The 18,517-nt window shown below is 44.2% G+C and overlaps 1 protein-coding gene across 1 annotated transcript in view; it reads left to right on the forward strand.

The window, feature by feature from the left end:
* Positions 1-18,517, forward strand: part of LOC126336914 (1-phosphatidylinositol 4,5-bisphosphate phosphodiesterase epsilon-1-like) — a 419,543-nt gene that overhangs the window by 222,632 nt on the left and 178,394 nt on the right. The window contains exon 6 of the mRNA XM_050001045.1: positions 11,015-11,160. Coding sequence (XP_049857002.1) covers positions 11,015-11,160 — 146 coding nt within the window. The remainder of the gene's footprint in view (positions 1-11,014; positions 11,161-18,517) is intronic.

Raw genomic sequence — 18,517 nt, forward strand, 5'->3', positions numbered from 1 at the left:
GGTGCCCGCGGGCGGTCATGCCCTACAGCACATGAGTGGAACAGCCTGCTCTTCATATCATCGATACACCTAAATCCCCTCGTCCTGTCAGCGTCCTCCAGTTCGCCTTCCTAGCCTTCCAAAAATTCCATCCATCCCCTCTACTCCCCCTCAAACTGTTTACCTATTCGTAACCAGTAGCTCCACAGGATAAACCCTACCACGAGAAAGGGAATAGTTATAAGATGAACTGCACTCATCTTCTGTCTCCATGACTTTTACGTCACTATTTACAGTCATTGTATCCGGTAGCGCAAGTGAGATATGGCAGTCAAGGTGCGTGGCCTGCCTCTGTTTCCGTATAGCCACGGTTTTGTGACATGCGAAAAAATGAACAAGAAAGAGCAAAACCAAAAGGGAAGAGGGAGCAAAAGAAGAAGAAGGAGGGAGAAGGGAGAAAAATGGACTGAAAGATACCTGAATGGGAAAGAGGGTGCAGATATGTAAAATGGGATCTTAGGGATATTTGGAGTGATTTGTATTCGGCAACAGTCCGCTACGACTACAGAAGCGTTTGCTTCTTGTAGTCAGTTACTACGGTGAAGAGCAGAAGAAATTGGTACACCTGCCTGATATCGTGTAGGGCCCCCGCGAGTACGCAGAAGTGCTGCAACACGACATGGCATGTACTCGACTAATGTCTGAAGTAGTTCTGGAGGGAATTGACATCATGACTCATGCAGGGCTGTCCATAAATCCTTAAGAATACGAGGTTTCTTCTAAACAGCACGTTGCAAGGCATACCAGATACGCTCAATAATCCTCCTGTCTGGGAGTTTGGTGGTCAGCTTAAGTATTTTAACTCAGAAGAGTGTTCCTGGAGACACTCTGTAGCAATTCTGGACCTGTGAGGTGTCTCATTGTCGTGTTACAATCACAAGTCCGTCGGAATGCACAATAGAAAGGATGCAGGTGATCAGACAAGATGATTACTTGCGTGTCACCTATCAGAATCATGTCTAGACGTATCAGGGGTCGCATATCACTCCAACTGCACACGTCCCATACTATTACACAGCCTCCACCAGCTTGAACAGTCCTATGCTGACATGCAGGGTTCATGGATTCATGGGGTTGTCTCCGTACCCGTACGCGACCATCCGCTCGATACAATTTGAAACGAGACTCGTCCGACCAGGCAACATGTTTCCAGTCATCAACATTCCAAAGTCGATGTTGAATGGGCCGGGTGAAGCGTAAAGCTTCGTGTCGCGCAGTCATCAAGGGTACACGAGAGGGTCTTCGGCCCCGAAAGCCAATATCGATGATGTTTCGTTGAATGATTCGCTTGTCGACTCTTGTTGATGGTCCATCACTGAAATCTCCAGCAATCTGCGGAAGGGTTGCACTTCTGTCACGTTGAATGACTCTCTTCAGTCGTCGTTGGTCCCGTTCTTGAAGGATCTTTATCTGGCCGCAGCGATGTCGGAGATTTGATGTTTTACCGGGTTCCTCATATTTCCGGTGCACTCGCGAAATGGTCGTACCGGAGAATCCCTACTTCATCGCTTCCTCGAAGATGCTGTGTCCCATCGCTCGTGCGTCGACTACAACAACACGTTCAAACTCACTTCAATCTTGATCACCTGCCATTATAACAGCAGTAACCGATCTAACAACTGCGCTAGACGCTTGTTGTCTTATATAGGCGTTGCCGACCGCAGTGCCGTATTCTGCCTGTTTACATATCTCTGTATTTGAATAGGCATGCCTATACCAGTTTTCTTGGCGCTTCAGTGTGTATACTTCACTGTTAGTACTACCACTTGCCATATGTGTGTGGTTACTGTCGAACATATGCGGTGTTCAAACTCACATAAATCTTGATAACCTGCCATTGAACCAGCGGTAACCGATCTGATAATTGTGCCAGACACTTGCGTTGTATGGGCTTGCCTACCGCAGCGTCGTATTCTGCCTGTTATTGAATAAGCAAGCCTATACCAGTTTCTTTGGGGCTTCAGTTTATGTGTGAGTTAATGACCGCGCTGTTGAGGGCGCGTCAAACTCTCATCTTGACGCTGTGTCGCTCTCATAGGGGACTGTTAAACGGGGCCGCGGTGTCGCAGGAAGAATCCGTGGCTGCAGGGCAGACTGCCGGATGGCGTCGGTGTCGCGTCGCCCTCTGCGTTCATAATGTGATAACCCGGGAGCGCCCGGGCCATTACAAGAATTACGCTCGGGCCGTGCGCTCGCTCAAACAGTGCCTGGTCTGTGCACGTAGTACTTCCGGCAAGCCACATCCGGTGGGGAACTCGACTCGCCGTTGACGAGGCCCGCGACTTGAGTAGTGGGAGGAAATTTGGCCAGGAGAATGGAAACAACCAATTAACTAGACCACGCACGTCCAGCGTCCGGCTCGTACAATGTTACTAGATGGAGGCAGTAATGTAGGAAGGGAAAGCTAATCGATCCACAAGAGAGGCAATAGATCACTTCGTTTCATTCCGCTCACTGACCGGATCTTTCACGGTTCTCTCCTATGACCTTTATCAATACTTGTCAGTTCCATTTTCCGCCTCAGTTTTAATATGGTCATAGTCAATTATTTTTACACTATCAGGTGATTTCGGCAATGTGTCAAGTGCTTACTCATATCCTCGTGTTTTGTGTCGCTGTTTACAAATTACGTCTCATTTACACACACAGGATGTTAAAAAAGATATTCCAGTTTTAGAGCTGGTAGTATGGACTAAAACAAGATGAAAACGTCCACTAAGCGTGGGCTCTAAAACGTGTATCTGAAGATGTACGCGCTCTTGTTGATTGTCATTACTGTGAAACAGATTTCTTATGTTTGCTGTTATGAATGACCTACAGAATGCAGTAAACAGATGAAGAACACTAAGCCGGCCGGTGTGGTCGAGCGGTTCTAGGCGCTTCAGTCTGAAACCGCGCGACCGCTACGGTCGCAGGTTCGAATCCTGCCTCAGACATGGATGTGTGTGATGTCCTTAGGTTAGTTAGCTTTAAGTAGTTCTAAGTTCTAGGGGACTGATGATCTCAGATGTTAAGTCCCATAGTGCTTAGAGCCATTTGAACCATTTTTATATCAGTCCACAAATGGTTGAAATGGCTCTGAGCACTACGCGACTTAACTTCTGAGGTCAGAAGTCCTCTAGAACTTAGAACTACGTAAACCTAACTAACCTAACGACATCTCACACATTCTTGCCCGAGGCAGGATTCGAACCTGCGACCGTAGCTGTCGCGAGGTTCCAGAATGTAGCGCCTAGAACCGCTCCGCCACTCCGGCCGGCATATCATTCCACACAGGACATGGAAAACATAACCTTCTATAACGGTCTGGTAAATAGGAGAGACGCTGAAGCCCGTGTCCAGTAAGCTGAAAGCTATGCACAACTCATCCTCATAATTATTCAGCCATCTTTTCAAGCCACTAGCAGACTCCAAAGGAACCCAAGTGTTTGGGGTTTCATGAGACACCATATCGTAGTTTTTCACTGCATGTAGGGAAAGTGGAAGAGTACTATCCCCTGAGTCACAACGTGCAGGAAAGTGTGTGTTGAGTGATCGTAACAGGCGGTCATTGGAGACATCTGTGTCGAAAAATAAGAGAACGACAGCTGCAAAAGTTACTGCAGAACTGATTTTGACACTCGTGAAAGAATCGCTGTGTTCTTTGTAACGTACTTTAAAGGACCTACCAGTTTGGCCTACATAGCTTGCCTTGCACGTGTTACACTGAATTTTATAGACCCCCAGCACTCTCATATTTATCGCTTTCCTGCTGCAAATTATTTCTTAAAGTACGTTACAAAGAACATAGCAATGCTTTCCGGTTTAATAATTTCGAAACGTCAGCTGTTGCCACGCATATTTTGGAAAAGGGACACCCCATTTTGGGAATAGATCAGGATCTCGTTATTTTACATAGATAGGACAAAGGCAAAAAGCTGGATCTATTAGAACAGCTGGAAATTACGATACATAGCGTGGGTAATCAGAGCACACTGAATGAACAGCTAACTGGTGATACAAATAACTTTTTCAGACATTTCACTGGTTTCTTTTAGTAATTACATTTTTATCAATTGGCAGGATACCATCATTTCATAAGGTCCTTGGAACATGTATACGTTATCTGTTTGTATAGACATCTCTGTAACTTCCTTGTTTACTTGCACATGAGCTCACTCACGTTTCAGTGTCGTGTTTGGCTACGTGCTGTGTGGTATCAACGAAGACGCACGGGCTGTTTACGACGATAGAGGAGAGAGCCATGTGGTTAGATGTTTAACACAATAGGCGACACCACTTTAGTTTTTTATATTTTGACGACTATGTGGAGATGCACCTTGGAAGACACGGCTGCAACAAGTGAAGTAGCCACGATGTTTTAATTTTATTATCAGTTTTATTGTGCCTGGTGCATGCTCCATTTTAGCGGGTTTTAACAGGTTCTTTTACTTTTATTATTCTGATGATGGAAGCTTGACTTCCGAAACACGTCAATCTTAGTGTTTTACACTATAAACAAGAGGTTGAGCTGATATATTTTTTACCATTGACATTCACAACCACGACCTCTCGTCCAGTTTGGATAAAATCAAAACAGCAGATGTTTACCATTTCTTACTCCTTGGACATAGACAACCTCGGACCTATGTTGTGTTAGATGTGTTGCCGGCCCACAGGGGCTACCTTGGCGACGGCGTAACATACCACCAAGCCCATCGGCATTAAAATTCATATTCATATAGTGAATAATTTGTCCATTTCTAATACACCAGTAACATAAGCCACCGAATGCCGGACATTTATAACCTCAGCAGAAGTAGTGGACATAGGAGTAGTGGACATAAGAATTTTCAAGTTAATGTACGAAATCAGTCCTTTACTGGCTATCCTATTACTCTTATAAGGAAGCCCGATAATCTTCAGGCTTCTCCTTCTCAACCTCCACATGCAGATTAAGTCATCAATCTCCAGGTTTGCTCTGGCATAGTCCAAAACCCAAACCGGTGCTATTCGCCAGACAATTACTTCAACAACCCAGCATTACTTGTGTACCATGACGTCACTGTGTCGCCTCCACCACTCGACTTCGCACTGCCTGTGCACACCTTCCCTTTACGATTCTCGATGGCGCCACCGGCGCGGGTCAAGGAGGGAATAATTCGCACATGTACTGCACAACGCCACAATAACAACAACAACAATAATAATAATATTGACTTGTTTACATCAGTGTTTGGTAGTTCACCTTAGCATAGCTTCCAAGAACAATTAATTCAGGAAGCTTCATCCAGTTCGATCAGGAATTTGAGAAGTGATTTAACAATTATCAGAGGCATTGGAAAAGAATTCAGCCGGAGGCTGTAAAATGAAAGAGATCGTAATGTCATTGCTTACGGGAGAGGTTGTGATCCCTGTAAGACCGTTGAGGACCCAGCCCTCTGCTAGAGGTAAATGAACGCACACCCCTGTGTCGACAGAGCGTACATTTCCGCGCGCCGACCGTCCCGTAACGCCGGGGTCCAAGAGAAATGCGGGCCCTGCAATGAACTCGTGACGTCACGTTAGTCGGCATCTCCAACACACTTCACGAACGCTTGGCTCCATACAAGGACCACCGGAAATCAGTACGTAATTGGAAAGGTACCTGGTAAATGTCTTAACTTTGTAGTACGCTAGTGAGAGCTTGCATGACGTTAAACGCGCTGTCAAGAATTACTAAACTCGTCTGAAACAGTCACTTGCTCCCAACCGGAGACGGCTGCTGGAACCTGTACGGCCTGCAGTGTCACATGCTGTGACGTACGGGCCATGGCCAGTCTTTCTCTTGGGCCTCGGGTGTTGCAGTAGATAGTGCATCATCGGCCAGCGGTATCCGTTCTTCCTGGAATTGCCTCTGCCACGCCTTGGCCCTTCCAAAGGGTTCTTGTTCCATTCTTTGATGAATTTCTGTTCCAGGTACTCCTTCCATTGTAAGAAAAGGCACTGAAACCCCTTGCTCTTCTCTTTAAGCATCCTTTTCACCTTCTTCCGTAGGCAATGGCATTACCATCCTTCGAATGGTTTTCAGTTTACAGCCCCCGATCTCTTTGCATACCCCTTCAAATACGAGTATCATAGCAACACACTTTCAGAACGTCCTAAAATTTTTGGTGTAAAATCTAACAGTTCATTCACCATTAACATTATTTCACTTAGCTGTAGCACAATGATTTGAATACAGTCTTCGACTGAAGACAAAAGAACACCAAATCTTTTCGTTTGAATGGTGTCGCCATCAGCAGATAGCTTCATACAAGTCACTAATCCAAATGAAACACCAATTTACCAGTAACATCGCCACTATCCTCGGAACAGAAAATGCAAACAACCTACAAATTCAGCATGAGAGATTTAATAGATCGTAGCATTTCTACGGAAAGCTTTCTACCCACACTACGGACAGCCAGAAGTGCTATACCTTTGGGGCACATCGTGTAACCAGATGGTACTGCCACAATATTTTAGGGCAAATTAGTATTATTGCACAGCCCTTTAACATTCCTTCCGTCAACAGTATAACGGAACTGTATTCGTTGGCCGTTACCTTAATGTGTTTTTACTATCTATACGTACATTTCTTTTAATCATCATGTTGCCGACTGCGTGTCATCTACGACAAACATCAATAAAGTAAAATGAGACTGTTGCATTCTTGCTGATTACGTGAAGCTCACTGTGCAGGACTCAAACCCGTGACCTCCGGTTTTCGAGGCAGCGACGGTTTCCCAGAAGTGCTTCCACATTTCAGTGCAAAGCAAAAGAGGCAACAGTAAGGAGGAGATAAATGCTGTTTCGCACAAACAGTAATTTACGTGGATGAGTTAGTGTTGCTGGGTAAGAGGGACAATGGCTAGTTGCACTCAGCCAAGCCTGGCGGCGGTCGTTGACGAGAGAATAAATGGACCTGTTTGCCGGGGAGTATCTCGTTCGTCGGTGTGCTCGTTAATGCGGTACCTCGAGTCTTAATTATGCTTCGTTTTCGGCGAAGCCACTCCGCACGCTCGTAGGATACTCATTACGTCTGGAGCGTGAAAAATGGAATTTGATTCAGCTACGAGCCTTGCGAAAAATTCGGGTGAATGCACGGCTCGAATGAAAAAAGTGACTGTCGCATTCCAGCTCAGTGCTATTCAACCTAAGGTTGTTAGTTTCAGTGCAAGAAATATCCGTACCGGTAGACGAATTATTTCATATAGTTGTCAGTAAAAGAAAATTTGTTACATCCGGTGGATATAAACGACATCGAACAAAAAATTATTGTTTACTCTCAGCGTCGAGAGAACTGTGGATCTTAGGGATTTCAATAGCTGTTTATTACGGACTGATAGTAATGTGATGCCTTTGAGGCGCAAACGATAATGCCACAATATTTCAGATCAAATGAGTATGTTTAGACGGTTTTTTAACTTTTTTGTCAAAATTAAGAAAGAACTGTTTCGTCTTTTCTGAGAACAAATTGCGAGGAATAATGGGATTCTATGCGTTACCCAAATGATAACCATTGTCCCGGTTAATGGCGTATTCCGCCAAACGTATCTTCATTGGCTTTTTAAACAATGGAATCCCAAAAAGAATTAGCAATAGCCAAAAATTTTTTCTGTTGCATTCTGTCGTGAGCCTGGTGGGTGTATAGTGTGCGCACAGCAACGGCAAACTTCGATGGTTGCAAAAGGCGAGTTGATGTTTTGGGAGCGCAGCTGGTCGCCGGTTAATACCACTCACTACGTTTCGTATGCCCTCCTGCCAGATGTCTTCGTGTGAGCCTCCGAACACTGACATCGGCTGCCTATGTCAAACAATTTATGTGCGCGCTGTACGCGTCTAGCGCACGCGTCGTGATCGTGACTGCAAGACCGACGACACGACCCGCTGACAGCGCCCTCGATGAGGGAAACGCGAAGCTGAGCTGTACGGCGGGTTGCCGCTCCCCATGGCCTTCGGATGGTCGTCTTTTCTGAGAACAGATTGTGAGGAACGATGGGATGCCATGCGTTACCCAGTTGATAGCCGTTGTCCCACTTTGCAGGGTATCAAATGTGTGTGTGAAATCTTATGGGACTTATCTGATAAGATCATCAGTCCCTAAGCTTACACACTACTTAACCTAAATTATCCTAAGGACAAACACACACAGCCGGCCGGGGTGGCTTCAGCCTGGAACCGCGCGGCCGCTACGGTCGCAGGTTCGGATCCTGCCTCGGGCTTGGATGTGTGTGATGTCCTTAGGTTAGTTAGGTTGAAGTAGTTCTAAGTTCTAGGGGACTGATGACCTTAGCAGTTAAGTGCTCGGAGCCATTTGAACCAAACACACACACACCCATGCCCGAGGGAGGACTCGAACCTCCCCCGGGACCAGCCGCACAGTCCATGACTGTAGCAGAGTATCCTGCCAAGCGAATTTCCACTGGCTCTTTAAGCAATGAAATCCCAAAAAGAATTAACAGCATCCGAAACTGTGTGTTTAATTGCATTCCACTGTGAGCCTGGTGGATGTATAGTGAGTGCTCAGCAACGGCGGGCTACGGGGGTTGCAAAAGGCAAGTCCATTGTCGATGTTGTACGCAGCGTTTGAGCTTTAGAGCCCACTAACTGACAACCCGGCGTTGCCTGGGTACCCATTTTGCCAATTTTCTACTAGAAACGGAAACAACAAACGAACTGTGTTTGTAGTGTAATATCGAAAAACATTCAGTTCTTTGTATTCGTTAAAACTGCTTCAAAATTGTGAAACGGTCGTACAAAGGAAAATGCGTAACGTACAGATGTATAAGAACAGCTGCTTCGCCCGTCTACAGCGCGGTTTTGTAAACTTCTCTATGGCAACGCCCCTTCATAGCTCTATGGACGGCTATTGTTTTCTTCTACAGAAGTTAGTGTCGTGCAGTTGAAAGCTATCCAAAGCGCTGTCAGGTGTCAGAGATTTCCTTACGTTGACTCGACTGAGGCAGTGTCTTAGTAGTAAAGAATAAATGTATTAAACCTTCCTGCATGATGAGGCTTTTTTCACGCATCTCAGTGTTTATGACGTCATATCTCTTGAACTATGTGTTTTCCGAAGATGCATTTGTGTATATACATTCAGCGGCATATTTGGATACTGTCTGCGATGTATGTTGCGAATATATTTAATAGCAAAGAATTAGTAAATTCAAACGTCACTCGTGATGCAGCAGTTTTTCGATAACTCAATGTTTATCACCTCATATCTCCTGGTTATGTGTGATACAGTGATATAATTCAGTTGGTACATTCAACGATATATGTGGATACTGTCTGCAAAATGTGTTGCGAATAGAGTTAATAGCAAAGAGGTAATAAATTTAAAGTCATGCATGATGCGGCTATTTTTCCCACACATCACTCTTTACGATGTCATATCTCCTGAACTATGATAAGTACCCCGACATCGATTGTCGCCTGGCAGTATAGGATATGTGTACAAAGCGTAGTTGAAATCGGTCCAATGGTTTAGGAGAAGATATGGAAACATACACACATTTTCATAACATATACGGATATCACAAACGCGCCAATCTCATCATGTCACACTTTTCTGTTCCGAGCGCACAGTGAAAGGATAACCTGATGCGATGTTTCTCTTAACACCACAATGCTCAAACTTGTACTCAGTTATAGCTTGGTCCACAAAATCAAAAAAAAATATTAAATCGAAGAAAATACGAGGGCTCTTCAATAAAGAATGGCCATAATTTTTTTACAAAATACCTTTAATCAAACTCACAATTGTCATGGCCGCTCTCAAAATAGGCTCATTTGGATGCGATACACGCGTCCCAGCTTTTCTGCCAGTCTGCAAAGACATGGTAGAAACTATTTTTTGATAGGTTCTGCACAGTCGCCTCCGCAGCCTTCACTATTGCTTCTATCAATGGAAAATGCCTCCCACGAACCTGTTTCGTCAAAATAAGGAATAGTAAAATGTCGCACCGAACCATATCCGGAATATAGGGTGGGTGATGGATGCAAAATATTCACTAAAAATTTTTGCAGAATGCGGTCTTGTATTATCGTTTCGCAACGTTTTTCTGTCACCAACTTGTGGGTGACACTAACTGAAATTTTCACTATTTCAGAAACTGTTGGTAAGGTTATTCGTCGATTGTCTCTCACAACGACAGCAGCAGTATTGATGATTTCTTCCGTAATAGAGGTAACTGGAGTGCCAGGTTCACCTTCCTTTGAAATTAATTCTTCCCTCTCTTTAAACGATTTAAACCATCTTTGAGCTGAGATACAGGGAAGGACAGAGTCTCCTTTAACATTCCATAGGCCTCAGATGAAGATTTATTGATACGAAAGCAGAATTTCAAAGGCTCACACTGTTAACCGCGCGTTACGTCCATTGTTGCAGTAGGCGATACTGCACGTGACTTAGCTTGCCCTCCTCTCACAGGCAGGAATCAGGAGTACCGGCAACGAAACTAGTACGGGGCGTTTGTTGCGCACTAAGCTATCAGAATTCCATAAAGTTAAACTCTAGCGCGAAAAATTGTGATCGTAAATAAATTGTAATCATTCTTTATTAAATAGGCCTCGTATTTTCTGCCCTCAACTATTTATTATTTAGTCCTGCAGATGCCTTTGCTATAATCGAAGGCAGTTGTTACTCCTCTCGCCACCCGGTCTTATCCGCTTTAAATCCCACACTACAGATGGAGGAGGATCGAGCACAGCACCGGATCCTCTGACAACAGGCAGGATGCAATTCGGCGCTCGCGAAACTGTTTCTCTGAGCTGCAACTTGCTCCCTGCCATCTGTACGAACGCTACACTATTTGCTTCGACACTCCATATGACATTTTTTCTCCCTAGTGATCTTACTTTCATAGCGTAAGTTACGATTTCTAATGTGCGTGCTTGCAGATTATTGGCATAGATACCTCCATCGCCCGCACGGAGCTAATCAGAGAATTGCCGTTCTCACATGTTGCAGGTGAGCTCGTGGGTCACGCACCTAATCATCACGCAACCAACACACGAAGACCGCAAAGCCGTACTATCATGCATCCTGCGCGTCGCGCTATCCTGCTGGAATATCGGCAATTTCAACGGTGCTATGGAGATCGTGGCGGGACTCAAGTGAGTATTCATCGCTTTGCACTCTGTAGCCGTAGTAATTGACAACCGGCTGTATGGCCGCATGGAACAGTTCTCAGGAGAACCATGTAAGTACACTTTATCTCTTCACGCCTTTGTCTACAAGGACTGGACGAGGCTGAGTCAGAAAATAATGCCTCCCATTGTTGTTGCTTTTGGTGGCGATTTTCTAGTTTTCTTTTGGAGTCTTTAGAAATATCAACGTGATCGGTTAACAGGTGGCAACTACTGTAGTGTTTGAGAAAAAGCCGATATGGTTCCGTATTTGAGAACGTCCTGTGGCAGAAAATCCAAAATATTGATTTTAATACCCCGACTGTAATTCATCAAATACCGAAGAATGTTTTTGAGAGTGTGTCAGTGTGGATTTGTGTAGTTAGATACTCGACTGTATACCGATCAAAGATCAAATGCGAAGCGACACAAGTGCCAACCACTGAGATGAGATGACTGTTACGAATTACTCTACAAACACCGATTGTAGGGTGACTACTGCTTCTGTGATCAGATCAGCTCCGTTAAGAAATTTCGCAGAGTTTGGCCTAACATCTGTCCTCGACATTAGAGGAAAAATGTCGTAATCGTCACTCTGAAGAAACAGACACTGCAAAATTCCGTCCAGCTTTGGTTGGAATAACAGAGTCAGTGAATTTTACGAAACGAGAATAATTAGAGGTGGATAACAACTATCGAAAAAGTCTGGGATATAGCTGAAAAGGAAACAAATATTCGTGAGGACTGTAGCTACATACTGTGTAAAATTCACTTCGTTTTCTTGTAAACAGGGATAAATTAGGATGCAGTACATTCTGAATGGGCCTCATTTCATCACAACATCGAACTTTTCAGGTGTTTGATTCTTGTTGAGTTTGCACTGAACTCGAACCGGGAGTAACTAGACATTATGATGCAACAAATCTAACTAATTAGCGTCTCAGTAATGTACAGTAGAGTCCCGTTAATCCGAACTAATTGGGGCCGGACCTTGTTCGGATTACCGATTTGTTCGGATTAGCCGGAATTACAGTGACGAGTTTCTATAATGAAGTATATCAAGCAGATAAATAGGTACAAGATGGTAACAAACGGGAACAAGTGTGGGAACAATGTCTAACTCTCACTCCCTGCCCTTGTTGTTGAGACTTTTGTAGTGCCTGAGGTCAGTGCACTGCCAGTTGGCACGCAAAACGCTTGGTTAGGTCAGTTACCTATCGCTGGCACGCGTAACAGATGTATTGTATTCGTTCAGGTGTAGTGGTGTACGTATTTTCGTCACGAGTAAATGGAAACATGCAACGTTAACTCTCAAAGAAAACCTGAATGCTTTGAAGCGGATAGACTGTGATGATAAGGTATCTAAACTGGCAACAGAACTGGGTGTTGGTAAAGCAGCCATTTGTGATTGGAAGAAGAACCGAGTGAAGCTTGAACAGTCCTGCCCGACGTTTCGGGAAAACACTCGAAATTCGGCAGACTTTGAAACAGTCCCAGTACGATAAAGTGGATGAAGCTCTTTTCCTTTAGTTTACGCAGGAAAGAAAAAGGGGAACTCCTTTGAGTGAAGCACTGGTCCAGGAGAAGGCTGTTAACCTCCGTGAGTTTGAAAATATGATAAGAAAGGGAAAGTATTCTCCCCAACTAATTTATAACGCTGATAAGTTTGGCCTTAATTTCAGGGCATTGCCAGCAGAAAGCCTGGCAGCAAAAGCAGAAGACCATGCTCCTGGTTTTAAAGTGTACAAAGATCGTGTGGCTTTGTTAGCGTCTAGCAACGCTGCTGGTAATCACAAGCTGCCAGGCCCAGAGCTTTAAAAACTGCAACATGGAGTCCCTGCCCGTATATTATCACAACCAGAGAAAAGCATGGATGGATGGTAAGCTGTTCGAAGAATGGTTTCACGGCCAGTTTGTTCCCTCAGTTCGGCGGTTTTCTAAGGAAAATCATTTGTCTCCCCGTGCAATACTTTTGACTGATAACGTGCCATCTCACCCCAGCACTGAGGAATTATGTGATGGAGAAATGGTGGCGAAGTTTTTGCCGCCGAATGTTACACCACTTCTAGAGCCGATGGACCAGGGCTTACTGCAAACATCAAAACTGATTTACAGAAAACAATTTTTAAGAATGCTGATCCAAGATGATAGCATTCCTTTAGTCAACAAAATAGAAAAGACCAACGTGAAGGATGTTGTTTATGGGACGCTGAGGCACGGCAGAATATTTCAGAAAATACACTGAGAAAATTGTGGAGAAAGCTGTGGACATCTCTTGAATTTCAGGACAACATAACTGAAAATTAAGGGGAAAATCTATTACAAATGATACAGACAATCCCTGGATGTGAAGAAACTAGTGAAGAGGACGTAGATGAACGGATGGCAGCGGATAGGGCATGTGTAGAGAACCTTACTGACGCTGATTTAGTTGTTGCTGTGACTCAAGACCAGGGAGAAGTGGACTGTTGTGACAGAAGTGACAATGAGCCTGAAAGCGACAAAGAGAGCTGGTGCCACACAGTGACGCAACAGAAGCCCTTGATCTCGCGTTACGTTATTTGGCGTAACAGCCCATTGCTACACCTGCTGATTTGATGTTTATGAGACGATGGCGGAGCTGTGCCTCATATAACAGATTGTCTTCATTAAGCAAAAAAAAAAAGACTTAGTTTTTGTCATCTAAAATGTCCGCTGTATTTTAGTCAGTTTGACAGCTTTTCTTTCATTGTTATGCATTGTTTAAACCTAATGTTTTCCTGCCAATTTTTCTAATACATGTTTACTGTACTGTGTAAATTAAAATAGTGTGTGTGTACAGCAGTTTACCACACAGTTTTCCATAATTAGGCTAACATTTTTCATGTTCGCATAAACCGAACGTTCGGATTACCGGGGTTAGAATTAGCGGGACTCTGCTATACTTGGCAAAATCCAAGGAAAATAAGAATTTAAGGACTCGTTAACGAGAGACTGATTGCTGTGCTGTTACATTTGAACACGGACGATATATATAAATTGCAGTAGTTTGGTTGAAGAGAATATGTTTTATGTGACTTTGGGAAAGCACGGAAAATATACATCAGGGTGGTCGCCCACAAGGGAGGAAGGAAGGAAGGAAGGAAGGAAGGAAGGAAGGATTAAAGTTGGACGTGTAGGCCATAAAGGACGGAGCGCAAGATTTCGGAGGAATGTGGGAGACATTTGCCTGTATCCTTTCAAAAGAACCTTGCCTGATATGCCTCAAGCGATTTAAGAAATCCATGGAAAGCCTAAATATGGAATATTGGATGAGGAACTGGTACCTCATCCTCCAGAACACTAACACTGTCTTAACCACTGGGTCGAACCAAGACTTGAAACCCGTTTGTTCTGGATGACAACTCAGTCGCTGGTAACTAATTTTATCGTTCAAGCCTACTGAAGGCAACGATGTTGGGAGAAATTTTATGCGCTACTTAACGATTCAAAAAAAACATATCAATTCGAAAGAAGCAGTGACGGCGATCTTCCTGATTTTTCTGTTGTTTTCCAAACATATACCGTTAAGTTCTGAATAGAGAGCCTTTCCAAGAACTAATTGAGAAACTTTTGATAAACCTCTCAGTGATCTCTAGTACAAAGGGGTGTGGCGAGTGATCAAGGCAAATTGTACCCCCCACAAGGACTGTCATGGGCGATGGATCGTTGTTGACGGCAGATGGGGAGGGAGGTAGATGTAAGTGGATGGGGAAAGGGGGAATTACAAAAGCTACGCCTTCTCACACAGTGGTAGCGCAGTACGACTAGTAACAGTGCTGGATTGGCAGAGGCAGGGCAATGATGAAACGTCATCCGATTTACAGTGATTCAGAGATTGGGAATGTAGAGATCAAGAAATAGTTTACAAGCGGCACAAACTTCAAGGACATCTGCCGATCTGCCCGCATTCTGTTGTGCGTAATACGGTAGTTTCCAGGAATTTTGTCGTGTCTTGCCCTTGGCCTTGTACATCAACCTTCATCGGCTAGTTTGTTAACTAATTGCACATACTGCTGGGCAAATATCACCTTCTTTGTTTCATCATCATCATTCGTGACAGAGGCTACATTGGACTGTGTAAAACTTGGATTGTGTAAAAATTGAGACTTTGTGTGGGCGCTGATGACCGCACAGTTGAGCGCCCCACAAACCAAACATCATCATCATCACCTTCTTTGTTAGCAATGTCAAGCATCAACAGTATCAAATGTCCTCTTTGCCATGAGGTATTCGCAGGTTATTTGGGACTTAACTCAGAACATCGCTTACTATCGTAAACAGTGATGCTGAGCACCTACCTCTCCAATGACGAAAATTTCTTTCCCCTCCAGAATTTGAACCTATTACCTCCGAGACGAGCACTGCCGCACAAGAAAGGGGTTTAATTGTTGTACAGTTATGTTTAAACATACAGTGCACGTAATGAGAAACAATGGTGATGTGGCAGAAAAATACTGAGAGTAGAAAAATGTCGTCTCCGAGAGGTCGGCCTCTCGAGGCCTCACGATTGGTTAAGAACCGGAATCTCAATCCCATTCTAGATGTTTTGGTGTTCAATTACTGTTTAGTATTAAAGAAGGAGCCGTTCAGATAGCAGTTCAAGCACTGAAATACTATTCGAAGGGCTCCTTCTTTAATACTAAACCTAATAACTGCACCTGCCGTTGTCCTGCAGTTATGAACCTTACTCATGTCCTCACTTCACGCAAACCCACACACTTGTCCAATAAGAAAGAAAGAAACAGTTTAAGTGAAGTAGTCTGACGAATCACACTACTGCAACACATGAAGGTAAGTTTCCGAAATGGAGTACGTATGTGTTCTCCTTGGTGCCATCGTTGATGTTTTTCAGCAACCATTCAAGCGTGCACGAAGAGTGACCTGCAGCAGAGGAGCCAGTAAGTATGACTGGGAGACTCGTCGGCTGTGGAGACGAGGGCTTAGGGGCAGGGGTTTCTTTCGGCCTCCAGCCGACATGGAATGTTGTAGGCCGGCGGAAACTACTTGCCTCTGGGCCCCACCGCGACGTCTTCCAACGAACCAGTCTTACAAGCTTTCCGGTGACTTCTTTTCAGCTATCTGCATATCTCTTTCGTTATTCGTCGAAAGCAGTTGGTGTTGATAATAATGACACTGCCTTACAAGTTCACTGGAGGAAACTATCCACCTTTTATCCGGTAACCGCCCTATGAGCCAAAGGTAGAGCTGTGATTCTGTGCAGTGGACTGTGCTCTAGGTGTAGAAAACTCTCTAAAATATCACCCACTGGCTCTTTCTCTTCGCTTTTTTGGATGCCAGAGACAGTTTCCAGTATCCAGGGAGGTAGGTACTTTTATCCAGCCTGAAGACGATGTAATCCTCACAAATGTGTTGTGATCGAGTCCTCCTACGTTCGCTTTAGTGGCTAGCAACTTGACTGTGGTGGGAGCTATATTGAGCACTGCTGTCAGCGGCAGCAGGAAATGGTTAAAAGAGAGGCCTGCATTCTGCTCCTGAGGTTTGTCAGCTGAATGTGCTGGATGTGGAAACAGTTCCATGGAGCTACTAAAAGTTCGCGAAATCTTCAAATTCGCTACACCCCTCAAGGGTGGGCCCTGTCGGTAGTAGGTGACGTGTCCGTTGAGTGTGTAAAGTTGAGAATGGGAGATCCTGAGCGATCAATGAAGCTGTTCTGCCAGCTCGAACAGGTTCGGAGTAATCTGTAAATTCATTCTTGCGCGCAGGTGCGGAATTCTGCTTAATCTACGACCGGAAATCGTGCCAAACAGAGCTCGCTTTATTCTTTCATGACATCCATGCCACCGTAGACACCGACGCCTAGGTTGAGGCCGTGTTCCATCACTTCAAGGAGGCGTTTGGCAAAATCCTGCATCACTGCTTTGTGAAAGGGAGTGCGTGCTTACCTACTACCGGACAAGATATGCGACAGGACTCAGTACTGTCTTGTAGGTACAAGTCATCACTCTCAACGGAACAAGATCTACGAGTGTAAAAGTAATTTGAGGAGCACCCTAAGGGTGTGTGATAGGACCGTTACTGTTCACATTATATGTACAGGATCTAGTAGGTAATTTCGGAAGCTCTGTAAGGTTCTTCATAGACGATGCAGTTGTCTATAATAAGGCAGCAGCACCAGAGCAGTGTAGCGGTTCGCAGAGAGACCTGCCGAGGACTCATGACTCATGCGGGGACTGTTAATCGACACTGAACGTAAAGAAATATAACGTACGTGCGATTAAATTGCAGACTGTAATTCATCCACGAAAGAGTTAGCTTACGAAAGACTTGTTCGACTGATTCTTGAGTATGGCTCAGCAGCCCGGGTCCCATACCATGTTAGATTAATACAAGAGATACACAGGATCCGGTTCAGAGCGGCGCTTTTCGTCACGGGATCGTTTGTTCGGCGTGAGACTGTTACGGATGTTCAATAGAGTCTAGCAGCAGACGTTACAATAACCATTACTCATACTCCATTTACAGGAAAAACACCACAAGAGAGACAATATTGCATCAAACATCTAATCACCTTGAAGCACAGGAAGAATCTGCCGTCAAATATGTGGTCCACAAACTAAACACAGTACCACTTGACAAATATAACAATTAGAAAGAGCTGGACATAATTATTCAAAAATAAAAATAATGGATCCCATGAATCCCCAATACAAAATTAAACAAGTAAATACAGAAAAAACATGAAAATAAAATATAAAAACACCACTGAAATCTAGAGACCCGCAATACCCAATACATACGCACACACCAACATCACCACTAGACAGCAAGCGAACAACACAGAAACTCAGCAGGCAAGCTGGTTCACAGTCACGTATAGTACACACTCACGTACAGACTCACATACAGGTACCCATCACGGAAACATACCGACACGCAGAACTAGGGACATCCTCAAGAAACAAGGAATAAAAATAGCACACCAAAGCAATACCTCAGAACAGAAATGTTTTAAAAAGGGAGATCACACTGACATGTACAAAAAATCTGGCATCCACCAACTCCAGTGTAGCAGCTGTATTCCGCTATATTTCGGATAAATAAACAGCCCTTTTAAAATATCGAATAAGGAACACAAAAGAACAAGGAAATACAGCGTAAGTCATTGAACATTTGCAGGATACCCCCGGCAATAAAACCATCACCCAACCACTACAGAAAAGGGCGTGAAAATAGTCCAATTCAACAACAAGAAACAGTTCCTAAGCCTACAAAAGAACTTAAAAATTTAAAAAGCGATAATAGAGAAGAAACACGTAATAAATGACCAGACAGAGTTCAGCACCCAGACGCTGTTTAAATTAAT

Source organism: Schistocerca gregaria, chromosome 2 (genome assembly GCF_023897955.1).
Source record: "Schistocerca gregaria isolate iqSchGreg1 chromosome 2, iqSchGreg1.2, whole genome shotgun sequence".
Classification (NCBI taxonomy): Eukaryota; Metazoa; Arthropoda; class Insecta; order Orthoptera; family Acrididae; genus Schistocerca; species Schistocerca gregaria.